Source organism: Clarias gariepinus, chromosome 21, assembly GCF_024256425.1.
Source record: "Clarias gariepinus isolate MV-2021 ecotype Netherlands chromosome 21, CGAR_prim_01v2, whole genome shotgun sequence".
Classification (NCBI taxonomy): Eukaryota; Metazoa; Chordata; class Actinopteri; order Siluriformes; family Clariidae; genus Clarias; species Clarias gariepinus.
The window spans coordinates 734,059-750,000 of NC_071120.1; the positions used below are offsets into that span (position 1 = coordinate 734,059).

Genomic DNA, 15,942 nt, shown 5'->3' on the forward strand with positions numbered 1-15,942 from the left:
AAAGTCCAAGGTTAACAAAAAAGTAAATAAAAGCCTTTACTCAGACGACCGTAGTGAAATTTTAAAAACAAACTGTGCTAGTTCGTATAAAAGCAGCACAAACAGCCTCGTTCAGGGTGAAGCTCTCAGCACACACTGCTCCCCTTTCCAAGATCCACACAAGAGAGGGATTGTGTGTGTCAGGGCTGAACTAGGACAACATTTTAGGCCGGGGAATCGCATATTAACCCAGGCCATCATATGCACACAAATAAATTTAGAAACCACAGACAGGCTTATTGCTTCCCTCTAATATATCTGTATATATACTGTTAAAAAAAATTAAGGAAGCACTTAGTCCTGGTTTGACTTGAACCTTACATACACATATAAGCGGGCGTTCAAGTCAAATGACATCATGCCAAGATCAAGCAGTATTTGCGGAGCTTTAATAACTCAAATAAAACAAAATGCTAATAATTTGGAAACAAATTGTGTTAATGCTTTGGCTGAGTAACATTAAGAGTATTTGGTGGAATAACCCTGATATACAGTTACAGCTTTCATGTGTTTTGTCTCTCCACCAGTTTTTCATGTTGCTGTTGGGTAACTTTATACAACACTCTTTCTGCAAAGATATCTTAAATACCCAAATCAGCAAAACAATAAATTTCATCCAATATTTTACAACAATTTGTTTAGTCTCATTACCCTTCTCCCTGTCTCAGTCCCTGGCTGAATCTGATGTGTGATCACTGCACCAGAGCGAGTGCTAGGCCCACTGTCTGCACCTAAATTTGAAAATACATAAAAGGGGAAAAAGTTGTAAACCTCATAAATGAGCAGACATAAACTTCTAAAAGGTAAAAATTAGAACAATAATGACTATATTATGACAAAATACTTTTAAAAAAATCAGTGAATAATTAATGACTCAGTTTTGTATTCAACATAAGGCTCATGTCTCCTTGCTCCCTTTATATCTTTATTAAAAAATTTGATATTTTGTGTCTGATAAAATACTCATGTAACTTTACAATAAATAATATTCATGTCTTTTAGCATATAGTATTCTACGTGATGATATTATGGCGCTAGACCAAATATTCACTTTCATTTCAGTGAAAAATCTTTCACAGAAAAAGCTACAGTCATTTACAGACTAAACTGACTGCACTGGAAGTCTGAAATAAGTCTGAAATTTTACAACATTTTGCTGTTTCTTCTTGAAGTGCTTTCTTCTTGCGTGCCCTTTTCCTTTCTGGACCACCTGGCCACTTTTTCTCCTAGCATGCCTGTTTAAATGCTTTGTCGCTCTGGGGAGATGCGGAGCGAACATACTGTAACCATAGCCAGTCCAGGCCTGATGTCAGTGTTTCATATGAGGCGCCTTATAGGGCTTTAATCAAACTTCACTAATTTACACACATGAAACACTTGCATACACATATATGAAACAGTCACACATACATACAGGGGTTGGACAATGAAACCAATGGCCAATTTAGTGTTGGGGGGTTCATGGCTAAATTTGACCAGTCTGGTGGCCAATCTTCATTGATTACACATTCCACCAGTAAGAGCAGAGTGTGAAGGTTTGAGTAATAACACAGTTTTGCTTAAAATATTGCAATGCACACAACCTTATGGATGACATATCAGAGTTTAAAAGAGGACAAATTGTTGGCGAGCATCTCGCTGGTGCATCTGTGACCAAGACAGCAAGTTGTTGTGATGTATCAAGAGCCACAGTATCCAGGGTAACGTCAGCATTCCACCAATAGGGACGAACCACATCCAACAGGAGTAACCGTGGACACAAGAGGAAGCTGTCTAAAAGGGATGTCCAGGTGCTAACCTCGATTGTATCCAAAAAACATAAAACCACAGCTGCCCGAATCACTGAAGCATTAAATGTACACCTCAACTCTCCTTTTTCCACCAAAACTGTTCATCGGGAGCTCCACAGGGTCAATGTACATGGCCAGGCTGCTATAGCCAAACCTTTGGTCACTCGTGCCAATTCCAAACGTCAGTTTCAAGGGTGCCAGCAGCAAACATTTTTTGCTGTGGACAATGTGAAACATGTATTGTTCTCTGATGAGTCCAACACTGTCCTTCTCACATCCAGGAAAGGTACGGTGTGGAAAAGCCCCAAAGAAGCATACCACCCAGACTGTTGCATGCCCAGAGTGAAGCATGGGGGTGGATCAGTGATGGTTTGGGCTGCAATATCATGGCATTCTCTAGGCCCAATACTTGTGCTAGATAGGCCCCTTACTTCCACGGGAAGTCAGGGGGAGGTGGCTTGTGTTTAATGGTGAACAACAGCTCCTGCATACCCAACCTGGAACTACTGTCAATCAGATGTTCTCCTTGTTATCTTCTTGTTATCTTATCTTAGGAATTTACATCGGTTATGATCAGCACCATTTATATTCCACCTCAGGCGGACAGGGACATGGCCTTATGTGAGCCTTATGGCCTTATGTGACCTTATGTGAACATCAACGTTTTTACAGAAGTGGTTGTGTGATTAATCGGGAAACTAGCCGATGATATCGTACAAAAAAACGACCATCAGAATGTTACCCAATCAGAAGCTGTGGATGGATAAAACAATCCGCAATGCTCTGAGATCTTGCATCCCCACCTACAACGCGGGACTTGCATTGGGTGACATGGACACGAACAAGGCTGCGTCATTCAGAAGGCGGTGAAAGACGCGAAGCAATGCTATGGGAGGAAACTAGAGTCACAGTCCAGAAGTGACGGGGGCCTGTGGCAGGGATTAAGGACAATAACGGACTACAAAGCACCAACATCCGGTGTGACGAAGGCAGACGTGTCCATTGGCTGCAGAGAGGAAGAGAATGCCAGCAGCAGAATTGTGTTCATTATCTCCGAGCATGATGTGAGGAGAGCCTTCAGGAGAGTGAGCACCAGGAAAGCAACAGGACCAAACAGCATCTCAGGTTGAGTACTTAGGGCCTGATCTGTGCAGAGCCTGTGTTCACAAAGATATTCAACCTCTCCTTATCCCAGTCAATAATCCCCACATGCTTTAAAGAGTCTATCATTGTTACTGTTCTCAAGAAACCCCAGCCTGCTTCCCTCAATGACTATTGCCCTGTAGCCCTGAATTCAGTAGTGATGAAGTGCTTTCAGCAGCTGGTCAGAGACTTCATCATCATCTTCATCATACATCTGTCAATCACCTGGACACTAGATAGGAGAATTATGTTAAAATGCTCTTTGTCAACTATCACATATCTAGGGTTGGCTAAACCTTCCAGTCCTAAAAATTATAGCATTTGCTGTACAGTTTGGGCCTGAGGTGCTTTTCAATTGGCTTCGACAAATGCTCGCGACTCTAACATATGTCTTAAATATAAAATGTTTTGTTTCCAAAGTATATATAGAGATCTGGCCATTAAGAATGCACGTTTCGAGAAAAGGAATCCCACGACTTGCCGCGGCTGTGCGGGCAAGCTGTGAAAATGGCCTTCATTACCTGTAGGTGGCAGTCGTGTTTCAGTCTGAAGTATTGTGTGTCTACTAAAGCCGAAAATGTGTTATCTCTCTTAGGCGCCCATTGACAGCAAGCGACAGAGCTCATAAACGTGTCGAGCTCAAACTGTAAATACTGATGTAAGGTTTTATAATGTAGTAAGACAATGTAATCTAATAAGAAGATTCCTGTGCTCTGAGAACAGACCCCTCACTGTGCTACCTCATGCCTTCTGTGGTAACACCTTCTATATCCTGTATCCAGACGAGGATACATTCAAATGGCTCCTGTCTGCTAGAATCCTTTTGTTTAATCAGGAGAATGTAAATGTATCTCCTCTCACCTGTCTGTCTCCGGGTTCCTCTATGACTGACATGTTAATGATGGTTCTTTTGATGTTCGGGACGTAGCACCGTTTAAATGTGCTCTCTTTGCAGAGAATAAACAGAGATCTTCAGACATCATGCCTGCGTGTGTGTGTGTGTGTGTGTGTGTGTGTTTGTCTCTCCCGGTCGATCGGGCCCGGACCGGTAAGTGTATCAAGGTGCAGCGGACACAACAAGCTAAAACTCTTCTTCTCTTAGCTTAAAACTTAGCTCGGACACACACATCATCATTTAAAACCTAACACCTGATATGTATTTATTCTTCATTTTTTTCTCTCCTTCAATGATGGTACTTATTTAACTGTGCTTTCTCCAATCGATATTATTATTATTATTATTATTAGTAGTAGTAGTAGTGCTCCGAATTTATTATTATTGTTATTATTGTTATTATTATTGTAACACACCAAGAATACAAAAATGCATGATATGTTAGCCTAAAACACTATTGTTTTATTGTGTTTATGCGCTTTAAATATAAACTAAACAATGAACACTGCTTTTTGCAAAGTGAAAGTGAGTTGCGGATGTGGCTTTTTGATCAAAAGGCTGATAAACGCGTGTGCAGATATGAGCAGATATATCGATAAAACTACAGACATGAAATAAACAAACACAAAAATATGTACTACTCTCTGAATACAACGCGACAGCACGCAGAATCCCCGGGCTTTGACTGCACATCATTCGTTAGTACTGTAGTAGTACACAAAAGAAAATGCTGGGTTTCTGTAAACACATCGTTGGGTTGTTTATGCTGGGTCAAAATTCTGTGTTATTTCGGGTACTTTAATTACACTGTTGGGTTGCTTTTGCTATGAATACTAAAAGTGCTGCATGATTAAACTTAATGCAAACAAAAAAAAAAAAAGAAAAAAGAAACTTCTCGTTTTGTCCCTAGACCTTTTGTTCTGGTGTTTATGCAGTAAACCCATGGGTGAACACGATGATTTAAGAATTTAATTAAACACGAATATAAGTGGCATTTTAATTCAAATCCAACATTTTAATGGTTAGTGACCGGTGCAAGGGCGTCAACTCGCACATTCTGCGATATTCCATTGTCATTCATACTGCCGTAGTTTTAGAGCCCTAAAAAAGCATTCGCTAGTTAGTAAGTAAGTAAGTAAGTAAACAAATAAAAGATAAATGAATAAATAGCTTTAAATGGTACTTCAGCATAGTAAAACTACCATATACAGTATATATATATAAAATGAAAATATTATGTATTATGTACAAAGAAAATATAATTTATATATTCGTGTTTAATATAACATTAACATTTTAATGGTTAGTGATTGCTGCAGACATTCACACTATTTTTAGGGGAAGAGCTTGGCTTGTACAGGTTACTATACGCTGATCAGCAGTCGGCGCCCCGCCGTAACCAGCAGATCAAAGGAGCAGTTATCGGCTATGACACGTAGCATTCTGAGTTTGGAGGCCAGGGTTGGTTGGTTGGAAGCACGTTTGAAGGAGAAAATAACGTCACAAACACACACACAAACTCTACGTGCACACACACACACACACACACAATATCATGCAGGAACAACTTCACTTTGTAATACACCTGGCCATAAATAAAGATCATCATGTTTTTTTAGGCCCAAAAAGATGCTTTAAAATTCATCTAAAATTCATTCATGGGCGTGTATAAACCCACAGCCTTAACAAAAGGCAGCGTTTTTTGATCAAAGGGATGATAAACGCGTGCGGAAAAATGCAGACGTGAAGGACTATATTCGACAAGAATATAGAGGATAAGAATCAAAAATCATTGACTTTTCAAATGCAGATTGACCTGTATATCAACCTACAGTATATGTGAAGCGCGCGTCAACACACACAAACTCTCCGTGCACGCGCACACAATCTTTCACAAAAGTACGAGCCGCGGGTTTCCACACGGCAAAGAACAGCTTTATTTATTTCAGTCATAAATTCACAATCACATTCCAGCTCTTATTCCCAGCCGTGGTCAAATAATGGATGAAATAATTATTCAATGCTGGACACAAACAGCAAAAAACATGATGAAAAGCCTGAAGCACTTCGTGTTCATAAAATAATATTTACTTAATATGATAAAATTATTATATATATATATAGTTGATTCATGTCTATTTATGATGGCGACACATTTTTACGTTTTAAATAAGATATGTTATCCTTATATCAGGACATTCGCATAGTTAACACTATCAGATTATAAGGTAGCCTACTATCAGGTAATTAAATTAATTTAAGACCATTTAAACCGATATTAGATTTCCCTCATGTCTCCGCTGCGTGTCTTTATTCACAGGCTGCAGCACATGCGCAGGGAAATAGGAGACTGTTGTTTAGGAGTGGATTGGGAAGAAGAGAGCTGTTCATTTACTATAAAAAATAACTAACAAATCTAAATAATATATAAAAACATAATATGATCTGTTCTATAGCCCATCTGCTTTAACCTAGTTTTTTTTTTTTATTATTCATAAAACAATCTTTCAGTTTTGTAAATATTCTAGTTATAGTGTGTTAAGTTTTCCAGAGCGCACCGGCAGAAGTAGACTAATGATTATGAACGCGTCGGGAAAACAGCAAGCAGACTGACTCTGAACATTTAAAAAAACGTTTGAGTTCATTTTCTGACGCGCTCAAGTTCACCAAAAACAATACAGAGCAGCGCAGCTTATTTGCTTTCAAACATTTACAAAATCATTACGTTTTTTCATTATTGTGAGTGCGCTTAAATAAAAGTTAAGTCTTATAAAGGCATGTAGTCTTATATAGTTTTATTATATAGTTTTTGCACATTAATCAGAGTCCTCATCTGTTACATTTTTGAGGATAATAGTTTTTTAAGCCTGTCACGGCGTGCGCCCAAACCAATATCACTCCTCGCGCACTAGTTAGGCGGCCTCTCCTTCAGATATGCGAAGGAGCGGGGCCGCGGAATTAGGCACGAATGGTGAGCTATCCTTGCTAATGATCCCGGGCTTGCACCCCGCGCTATAAAATACTCAGGGTCTGTTGGGTTACAGTGGATTTTACTACGCGGTGTGAGTGCGATGCGTGCGCAACAATGCGGAAGTGCGGCATGCAAGCGGGGCAAATGGAACGCACCCCAGGGACTTCAAAGAAGCGAGAGATGGGAGGGGCCGGTCCGGCCATCCGCGGAGAGCAGAGTCAGCGCGAGTGGACCGAGGCAGGAGCTGCTGGAGCTGCTGTCCTCGCGGGCCCACGCTGCCACTCTGTCCGCTGCCCACCACTCACCAGCCCGTGCCCGCATGCCAACCAAACCTGCACGTGCACATTCCTTCCTTTCCATCCTCACTCCTTTAACACTTTTCTTCCCATTTTTTTCCGTAAGACCTCGCCGCGAGTCCGTGCTTCATGGTGCCGCCCGTGCACTTAGAGTCAAACCCGTTACACGGCCCAAATGTACTCAACAATATATATATATATAAAAATTTTTTTATTCTTGTTTTATTGTTATTTGTGGAGGAATGTTGTTGTACTAAATAATATTTATGCAGTAAGGGCCTCTTATTCCTATTAATCCTGGGTTGTTCTTTTAGTGTCACTATAGTGCTTACAATGCCAGACAACATTCAAATACAAATTATTCACCCTCCTCAGGTGTGAATCAGCTGTTCTCACCTATACATTCAGAGGAACTGAAATGCACCTCTCCACACTTTAAAAACGTCTTGAATCTGAGGCTCTTCTGGAGACTTTCAGTGATTTAAATTTGTGTAATTTTTATTTTCTGGATTCTAGATTCTAAAGTTGACATTGTTACCGTTTTTAATCCTTGAAATGGAAGAACTTGAGATTTTCCTTATAATAGCGTAAATTGCATTGTTTTTAATCAGTCTATACACAATAATCTTCTTTGGTATTTTTATTTAAAAAAATAAATACGGGTATGGGGCTATCTTGGTTTATTAATCCTCGTGCCTGGTTTAGGTTTAGTATTCAGTTTGTACCGTTTGTACATCTGTTATTTTAACTATATCATAACACTCAGAAAGACCTTTTATTTGGGGTTAAGTGACTGATGTGTCTAACATTTTTCAGCTGAGCCTCTGTTTTACTAAATAATCCTTGACTCTTCATGAGTATGTAAGACCTCTTGACACCTCTCTCTCTCTCTCCCTCACACACACACACACACACACACAGCAGACCAAATTGTCATTAGCACGTCCCGCCTCCAAACAGCGCAGCCATTTACTTTCTTTCCATTTACTTACATCTGATCTAAATAAAAATGCTTTTCTAAACGTAGGCAATTGTTATTTACTTACAATATTTGTTAATTTAATTTAAATGGGGTTTGGGCTCCGGGATGTTGGGCATCGTGATCCTCAACTTTACTTTCTGTGACGGCGTGCGCCTGTGATAGACGTGCGCCCAAATCTACTATCGCTACTCGCTCACTCCGTAGGCTCCCTGAATAGGCGGCAAAGGGACAGAGCCGCCTATTCGTGCCGGCTGGCGATAATTAACGTTAATAAGATTGTGGGCTTATAGAGTTACTGCATTATGTTTCAAGACATCCTTAATTGAGATTTTTCTCCTAATTATATGTCCACAAATACTTTGACAACATACACTTATCAACTTATCCACATACACTTATCAACAGAAACTCACAATCTCTCAGCGCGAAAACAACGCGATTAGCCCATATACAGTACTGTACATGTATTTGTCTTTGGTGCATTTCTGGTTGAGAATGTCTGCATTTTTATCGATAAATCGCTCGATTATCAGCCTTTTGATCAAAACGCTGCCTTTTGTAAAGTGGAAGTATGAGCCGCGGGTTTCCACACGGCGATGAACAGCTTTATTTATAAGATATGTTGGTGTATTCACGAATCAGGACATTTGCATAGTTAACACTATCAGATAGCCTACTATCAGGAAATTAAATTAATTTCAATACCATTTAAACCGAGGCATTGCCATGTCTTTTATTAATTTGTCCCTGTTAAGACATTACAAAAACTATATAAGAAACTTACTATGAATTTCAAAGCACGAATTTGGGCATCTCATTTCATCCTTATGAAAATAATATGAAGCACAAACATTGTATATGAGACGCGTGCGCGGACACACACACACACAAACACACACACACACACAAAATATAAAAACCAGAGCTCTGCTGTCTACGCGAGAGCGGACGGGATTCTGAACACTATCAGATAGCCTATTATCAGGAAATTAAATTAATTTCAACACCATTTAAACTTTTCATTATTTTGTCCCTGTTAAAACATTACAAAAACTATATAAGAAACTTTTAAAGCACGAATTTGGTCATTTCATCATTGTGAAAATAATATAAAGCACATAAACACACATTCATCATGAAAGATCTGTTGTAAAACAAAATAAAATTCATGTTTGCTTCAGCATTGGGAACAATATTGTTTTAGACTAAGTAATTATACACAGTTCTTCATTATACTTGGTCCGGCTTTTAGATAAAGTCCTTCCATGCGCCATCTGGCGGATATTCAGTGAAGCACAAAACATTTATTTAAATTCCCGAATGTTGCTTACGGCAAGTTGCGGCACGCCGCGCGCTAAATTGCAGCATCTCGCGGGAAAACACGTTCAGTCTTGATGGCCACATCTGTAGTATCTATACTTCTACTCAAGTAATGAATGTGAATACTTTTGACACCACTGGTGTACAGTTAGAGTGTACAGTGAGTGTGAGCATGAGCAGTGAGTGTGCTGTGAGAGTGATGAATGGGATTGCACAGTGAGTCTGTACAGTGAGAGAGAGTGTACAGTGTACAGTGTACAGTGAGAGTGTGTACAGTGAGAGTGTAGTGAGACTTACCAGTGGTGAGTGTGAGTGTGTGTAAGAACAGGACACAGTGATGAATGTGAGAGTGTGTGTAGTGAGAGTGTGTGTAGTGAGAGTGTGTAGTGAGAGTGTGTAGTGAGAGTGTATAGTGAGAGTGTGTATAGTGTAGAGTGTATAGTGAGACTTACCAGTGGTGAGTGTGAGTGTGTGTAAGAACAGGACACAGTGATGAATGTGAGAGTGTGTGTGGTGAGAGTGTGTAGTGAGAGTGTGTAGTGAGAGTGTGTATAGTGTATAGTATAGAGTGTGTAGTGAGACTTACCAGTGGTGAGTGTGAGTGTGTGTAGTGAGAGTGTGTATAGTGTAGAGTGTACAGCGGGACTTACCAGTGGTGAGTGTGAGTGTGAGTAAGAACAGGACACAGTGATGTGAGTGTGTGTAGTGAGAGTGTGTAGTGAGAGTGTGTAGTGAGAGTGTGTATAGTGTATAGTATAGAGTGTGTAGTGAGACTTACCAGTGGTGAGTGTGAGTGTGAGTAAGAACAGGACACAGTGATGTGAGTGTGTATAGTGTAGAGTGTGTATAGTGTAGAGTGTGTATAGTGTAGTGTGTAGTGAGACTTACCAGTGGTGAGTGTGAGTGTGTGTACAGTGAGTGTGTATAGTGTAGAGTGTAGAGTGAGACTTACCAGTGGTGAGTGTGAGTGTGAGTAAGAACAGGACACAGTGATGTGAGTGTGTAGAGTGAGAGTGTGTATAGTGTAGAGTGTGTAGTGAGTGTGTAGAGTGTGTAGTGTAGAGAGTGTAGTGAGACTTACCAGTGGTGAGTGTGAGTGTGAGTAAGAACAGGACACAGTGATGTGAGTGTGTAGAGTGAGAGTGTGTATAGTGTAGAGTGTATAGTGTAGAGTGTGTAGTGAGAGTGTAGAGTGTGTAGTGAGACTTACCAGTGGTGAATGTGAGTGTGAGTAAGAACAGGACACAGTGATGGACGCTGCAGGACTGCATGTCTGAGGAGACACAACACCACCATCAGCACTGCACAGGTGGAGAATAAAGCAGGAGAGAGAAACGTTAATTACTCTGATGAGCTGAATAAAGTGTAATCTATAGCGCCCTCCTTTGTTGGGAACCTGTGAAAAGCGTTATGAGATTTATGAGACACACTGCTTTGTAGAGAACTAAACCATATTATGGCTGTGTTTTATGATCTTCATGCTGTCTGTGCTCTGTTTGTCATAATGCACCAAACACACTTCAGAAATATACACACATAAACGCTCACCTACGCTGTATTTAGTTTATAAGTGTAATTAATAATTAGATCCTGTCCTTCATTACTGCTCACACTCACTCCCACTGTTAACTCACAGTATGTTCTCACTTTACACTCACCACTCAATTCAATTTAAATTTATTTATAAAGCACTTTTAACAATGATCATTGTCTCAAAGCAGCTTCACAAAATGAAAAGAAAATGATCACTCTCACACACTGTGGTATACTGTGCACAAATGCTTGTGGAATATCAGGAGTGATTTGCCTGATGACTGAACTGATTTACTGTAGAATCATAAGTCCTTAGATGGCCAAAGATCCATTGAATTTTGGTCATAATCCAGCATTTATTCTACAATATTACATGTATATAATAATAATAATAATAATAATAATAATAATAATATGTCTTTGTATATATGAACAACTTTATTGTACATTTTGACAAATCTGAAAACTGACTGCCGGGGGTGGAGTTATGTCCATATCTCTGACATCAGAGTGACATCATCACCTCAGTGCTGTATAACATGTTGAAATAAACAAGGCTACAATTCAGTAAGCCTACAGTAGGGGTGTGTGTGAGTGTGAGTATGTGTGTGTGTGTTGAAGCCTGTGTTTGAGGTGAAGATGTTTGTTCTGTGCTCAGTGAGCTTTCTTTTCCTCGTCTCTACAGAACCCAGAACCTCGCTGGATATGGTGCCGGGTCAGAACTAAACTGTACAGTGTTCACCTGTTTGTGATTCATTATTTACAGTTAATTATAATCTATAATCCTTCGTTTCCTGACAGGAAGCAGTGAGGCTGCGCCATTCAGTTTTGAAGTGTGTGTGAAGAGCTCGTGGAGTTTAGAGGTCCGATTGACAGAGCACGAAAATAACACAGGTTCAGAGCAAACCTATCAGGTCCAGATTGGACAAAGTGAAGAACGTCATGTCGTCACTCAGGTAAGTCAGACCTTACAGTACATAGTTAGTCTTACCTGCATGTACAATACAATTAACAAGAATGCATAACATGTAAAGTCTGAGGATGATCTGATGATGAAGGTTATGATGATAATCATGCTGATGATGAAGATGATGATGATGATGATGATGATGATGATGATCTGATGATGAAGGTTGTGATGATAATCATGCTGATGATGATGACGATGATGATGGTTGTAGTGGTGGTGATGATCATTTCGATGGTGTATTAACAGAGCACTGTGAGTAAGGAGGCTGGAGTTCAGGTCGTGTCGTGGGTGTGGACCTCAGCGCTGCCGCTCCAGTGCACTGATCACTCCGTACGGATCAGACGTGTTCCCGGTTCATGGACTGACTGGACGACTCATTATGGTAAAATGTTTCTGAACACACACACACACACAGACACACAGACACACACACACACAGGACTGGTGATGTATGTAAATGATGTATCTGTGTGAGGATGTAATGAGATAAAAAACATTTTACTTTAAGAGTCCATCTCCATCTGAAACCTTGACCCAAAACCATACCTCAGTGAATCCCCGGAGAACAATTTATCATATTGTAGAGTATTAACCTGCTTATGTATTTGTTATTTCTCAATAAGATTATATTACATAAGTGCAATTATAAAAAAGTGGTGAATAAATAATGTGCTTGATTTTCTGCATTATCTAAAGTTCTCTAAAGTTCTCTGAAGTATGTTTTTGCTGTCAAGATTTCAGTTGGAGGAGATATGAGCTGGACAGGAAGGATGACCTGCAGAATGGTGGGTTGTGAACACTTCCTGTGAGAGAGAGAGAGAGTGTGTGTGTGTGTGTGTGTAATATCTAGTGTGACAGGGCAGGGTTAGGTTGTGTAACAGCTCTGTAATCTGCATGTAATCTTGTGTTGCAGTGCGCTATTATTTTTTAGTTAAGTCTTTATTTGTCCCATATACATTATTGCACAGTGAAATTCTTTCCTGGTATATCCTGGCATAACTGGGGTCAGAGCGCAGATTCAGCCATGATAAAGTGCCCCTGGAGAAGATAGGGTTAAGGGCCTTGTTCAAGAGCCCGACAATGTCAACCTGGTGGAGCTGAAGATCGAATTTTCTGATCAGTAACTCAGTCCCTCAGCCCTCTGAGCCACCACTGCCCCTGAATAGACAGATGATAGGTGAATATGTGCATCACTGAAATGTTCAGTTTCCTGAAAACTAAATAGTGGGAAAACACTTACTGTAGATATCAGGATGTTCATTATTTCCAAAAAGAAGTTAAACTTGTCCCCTAGAGCTACTGTAGGGTTCTCATGTTGGAGTCTAGAGAATTCCAGGGGTCGATGATGTAGTGTGAGAACATCCCTGATTGGATTGTTTTAATCAGAGGTGGGTAGTAACAAGTAACATTTACTCCGTTACATTTAAAACTACATGAGTAGTTTTATTGCACCATACTTTTCACACTACATTCGGCTACACTCGACTAAACTCGACTCGTTACTTTTTTAACCATTTATTCTACACATGCAGCCGATAGAGCTGCATTAATAATCACATGACTTCGCTTCACCAATCGGCCTCAGTAATAATAACCACATGTAGTCACATGACCACACACAAACTGGCGGCGTAGCAGGAATATAAAAAGTTTTCAGCCGGCATGGCTTACACAAAGTGCAGAACTGTGTAGCGGTGTATATACTTATTATTAAAATAGAAAATAAGTCGGACATTACGATTGAAACAGTTACTCAGTACTTGAGAAGTCTTTTCACCGTAGTCTTTTTGTACTCTTACTTGTGTTATATCTTGGATGACTACTTTTTACTTACTTGAGTAATACTGTTTTGAAGTACAGCTACTCTTACTTGAGTACATTTTTGTTTGCATACTCTACCCACCTCTGGTTTTAATAAAATCACAAGACTGTGATTTTAGGGTCTTTGGAAGTTTGTTAACTCTGGAAGGTTCTCTGGCTTCAGATCTCATTTTCAGTTGTTCTCTCTGCTTTGTGGTTTTCAGGTCAGCAGAACATTAGCTCCAATAGTTTGAGGTTATTTCCAAAGCAGGAGGTTTTACAGGAAGGATTGTCTGTCTTCTTCTGCTGTATCCCTCCTGATGGAGCTCAAGTCACTGCCCTCTACTTCTCCAACACTCCATACCCTCTAATCAACATCAGTGACCGTGTCAGAGCCATCAGAGTGCTTGGACTCAATACCACTGACATCGGCGTGAACTTCATCTGCCAGGACGACTCTGGAAAGGAACAAGCAGTGTTAAACTACGTCACCTGTGAGTTCAGCAGGAAACAGTGTAATGATTTGAATCTATCTCCACTTCCCATGTTGTAAACTTATAATACTGTAGCTTTTTCAGCCTGATGGTGAACAGTAATAATCTAAACTAGGTACAACTGCTGAAGTAATTGTTATGTGGGGGGACCCGGATGCATCAGATTTTCCTTTTCTAGGCTAAGGTTCCAGAGATAAGGCCATTTACCTACCCAAGGTTTGTAAGTGTGTATGTGTGTGAAGGGGGCATTATTTATCCCGGTTGTCTTAGCAACAGCCCTGGCTGCACAGCTTCCTCACACAAAGAGACTATAACCTGATATCTTGCATTGACCCAAATGGGAACATAACTGTGCTGATTCTTAGCTAGATATCTCAGGAACCATTGCTGCTGGTAGGTTTTGCTTTTTGGATTGACAGAGAGAGCAGACCTGGCTAATATGTTGGTAGATGTGTGCAAAGTTAAGTTTAGACACACAAGTATTTTGGCCCACTCAGCGTCTCTACACTTTGAAGCTATAATAATTCATACACAATGCTGATGGCTTTGCGGATGCAGCGTGTGGTGTAGATGACTTCAATAGAGGGGAGAGAGGCCCCGATGATCTTCTCCGCTGTCCTCACTATCCGCTGTAGGGTTTTGCGGTCAGATATGGCACAATTCCCAAACCAGACAGTGATGCAGCCGCTCAGAATGCTCTCGATAGTTCCTCTATAGAAGGTGGTCAGGATCGGTGGTGGAAGCTGGGCCTTTCTCAGTCTTCTCAGAAAGAAGATACGCTGTTGGGCTTTCTTGTGTAGGGAGCTGGTGTTGAGGGACCAGCTGAGGTCCTTCTCTAGGTGGACACCCAGGAATTTGGTGCTTTCGACGATTCCCACAGAGGAGCCGCTGATGGTCAGCGGAGAATGGTCGCCTCGTGTCCTCCTTAAGTCAACAAACATCTCCTTTGTCTTGTCAACATTAAGAGACAGGTTGTTGTCTTTATGCTAATGCTCGTGCTGTTGCACCAGCTGCCGTTTACCTTTAAACACAAGCCGCCTCCCTTTGACTTCCTCATTTGCAGTGTTCTGTCTTTGCTGTGAACTGAGAAGATTCCCACCAGCTGGATGAGGTGGTCCGGCACCGCTGGGTTGAGTCATGTTTTAGTGAAGGAGAGGAGATTGTGGTCCTGAATGTCTCTCTGGACATTTACGCTGGCCCTGAGGTCATTGAGATTGTTTTTAAGTGACTGGACCTTGGCAAGCAGGATGTTAGGCAGAGGCATGCGGCTCTCAGCCTGTTGCTGATGCCGACTCGTTTCCTCCTTCGGGTCATGTCCTTTGTTCTCCCCCAGGATCTCACTTGGCCTAATTGGATCTGGGATTAAAAGGGTCATACACTGTATACCAACAAAAATAAGAGTATCTCTATCATACCTAATGTACTTAATTGTGAAGAATTTGCCTGTTTAAGGTTATTGAGATTTAAATTAATATACAAAAAGGAGGAAAAAGAGGTCGGAGCGGACGTGACGGCAGCCGATCTCACCAACGCCATCTTGGTTTACCACAAAGTAAACACCTAAACACCTAAATTATTGAAGCTACATTTTCTGAACACTAAAAACTCTATACACATTAAAAACATTAGGATTTTGTCTGTTTTAAAGGTTAATGAAGTTGCAGTGAAAATGAAAAAAAAAAAAGGTTTGTGGCTTTTAAAGGTGAATC

General features: G+C 40.5%; 1 protein-coding gene across 1 annotated transcript in view; it reads left to right on the forward strand.

Annotated features, from left to right (window-relative positions):
• Window positions 1-9,608: 9,608 nt before the first annotated feature.
• Window positions 9,609-15,942, forward strand: part of osmr (oncostatin M receptor) — a 13,595-nt gene continuing 7,261 nt past the window's right edge. Inside the window, exons 1-5 of the mRNA XM_053481523.1 lie at window positions 9,609-9,615; window positions 11,571-11,684; window positions 11,771-11,925; window positions 12,186-12,321; window positions 13,964-14,233. Of these exons, the coding sequence (XP_053337498.1) occupies window positions 9,609-9,615; window positions 11,571-11,684; window positions 11,771-11,925; window positions 12,186-12,321; window positions 13,964-14,233 (682 nt within the window). The remainder of the gene's footprint in view (window positions 9,616-11,570; window positions 11,685-11,770; window positions 11,926-12,185; window positions 12,322-13,963; window positions 14,234-15,942) is intronic.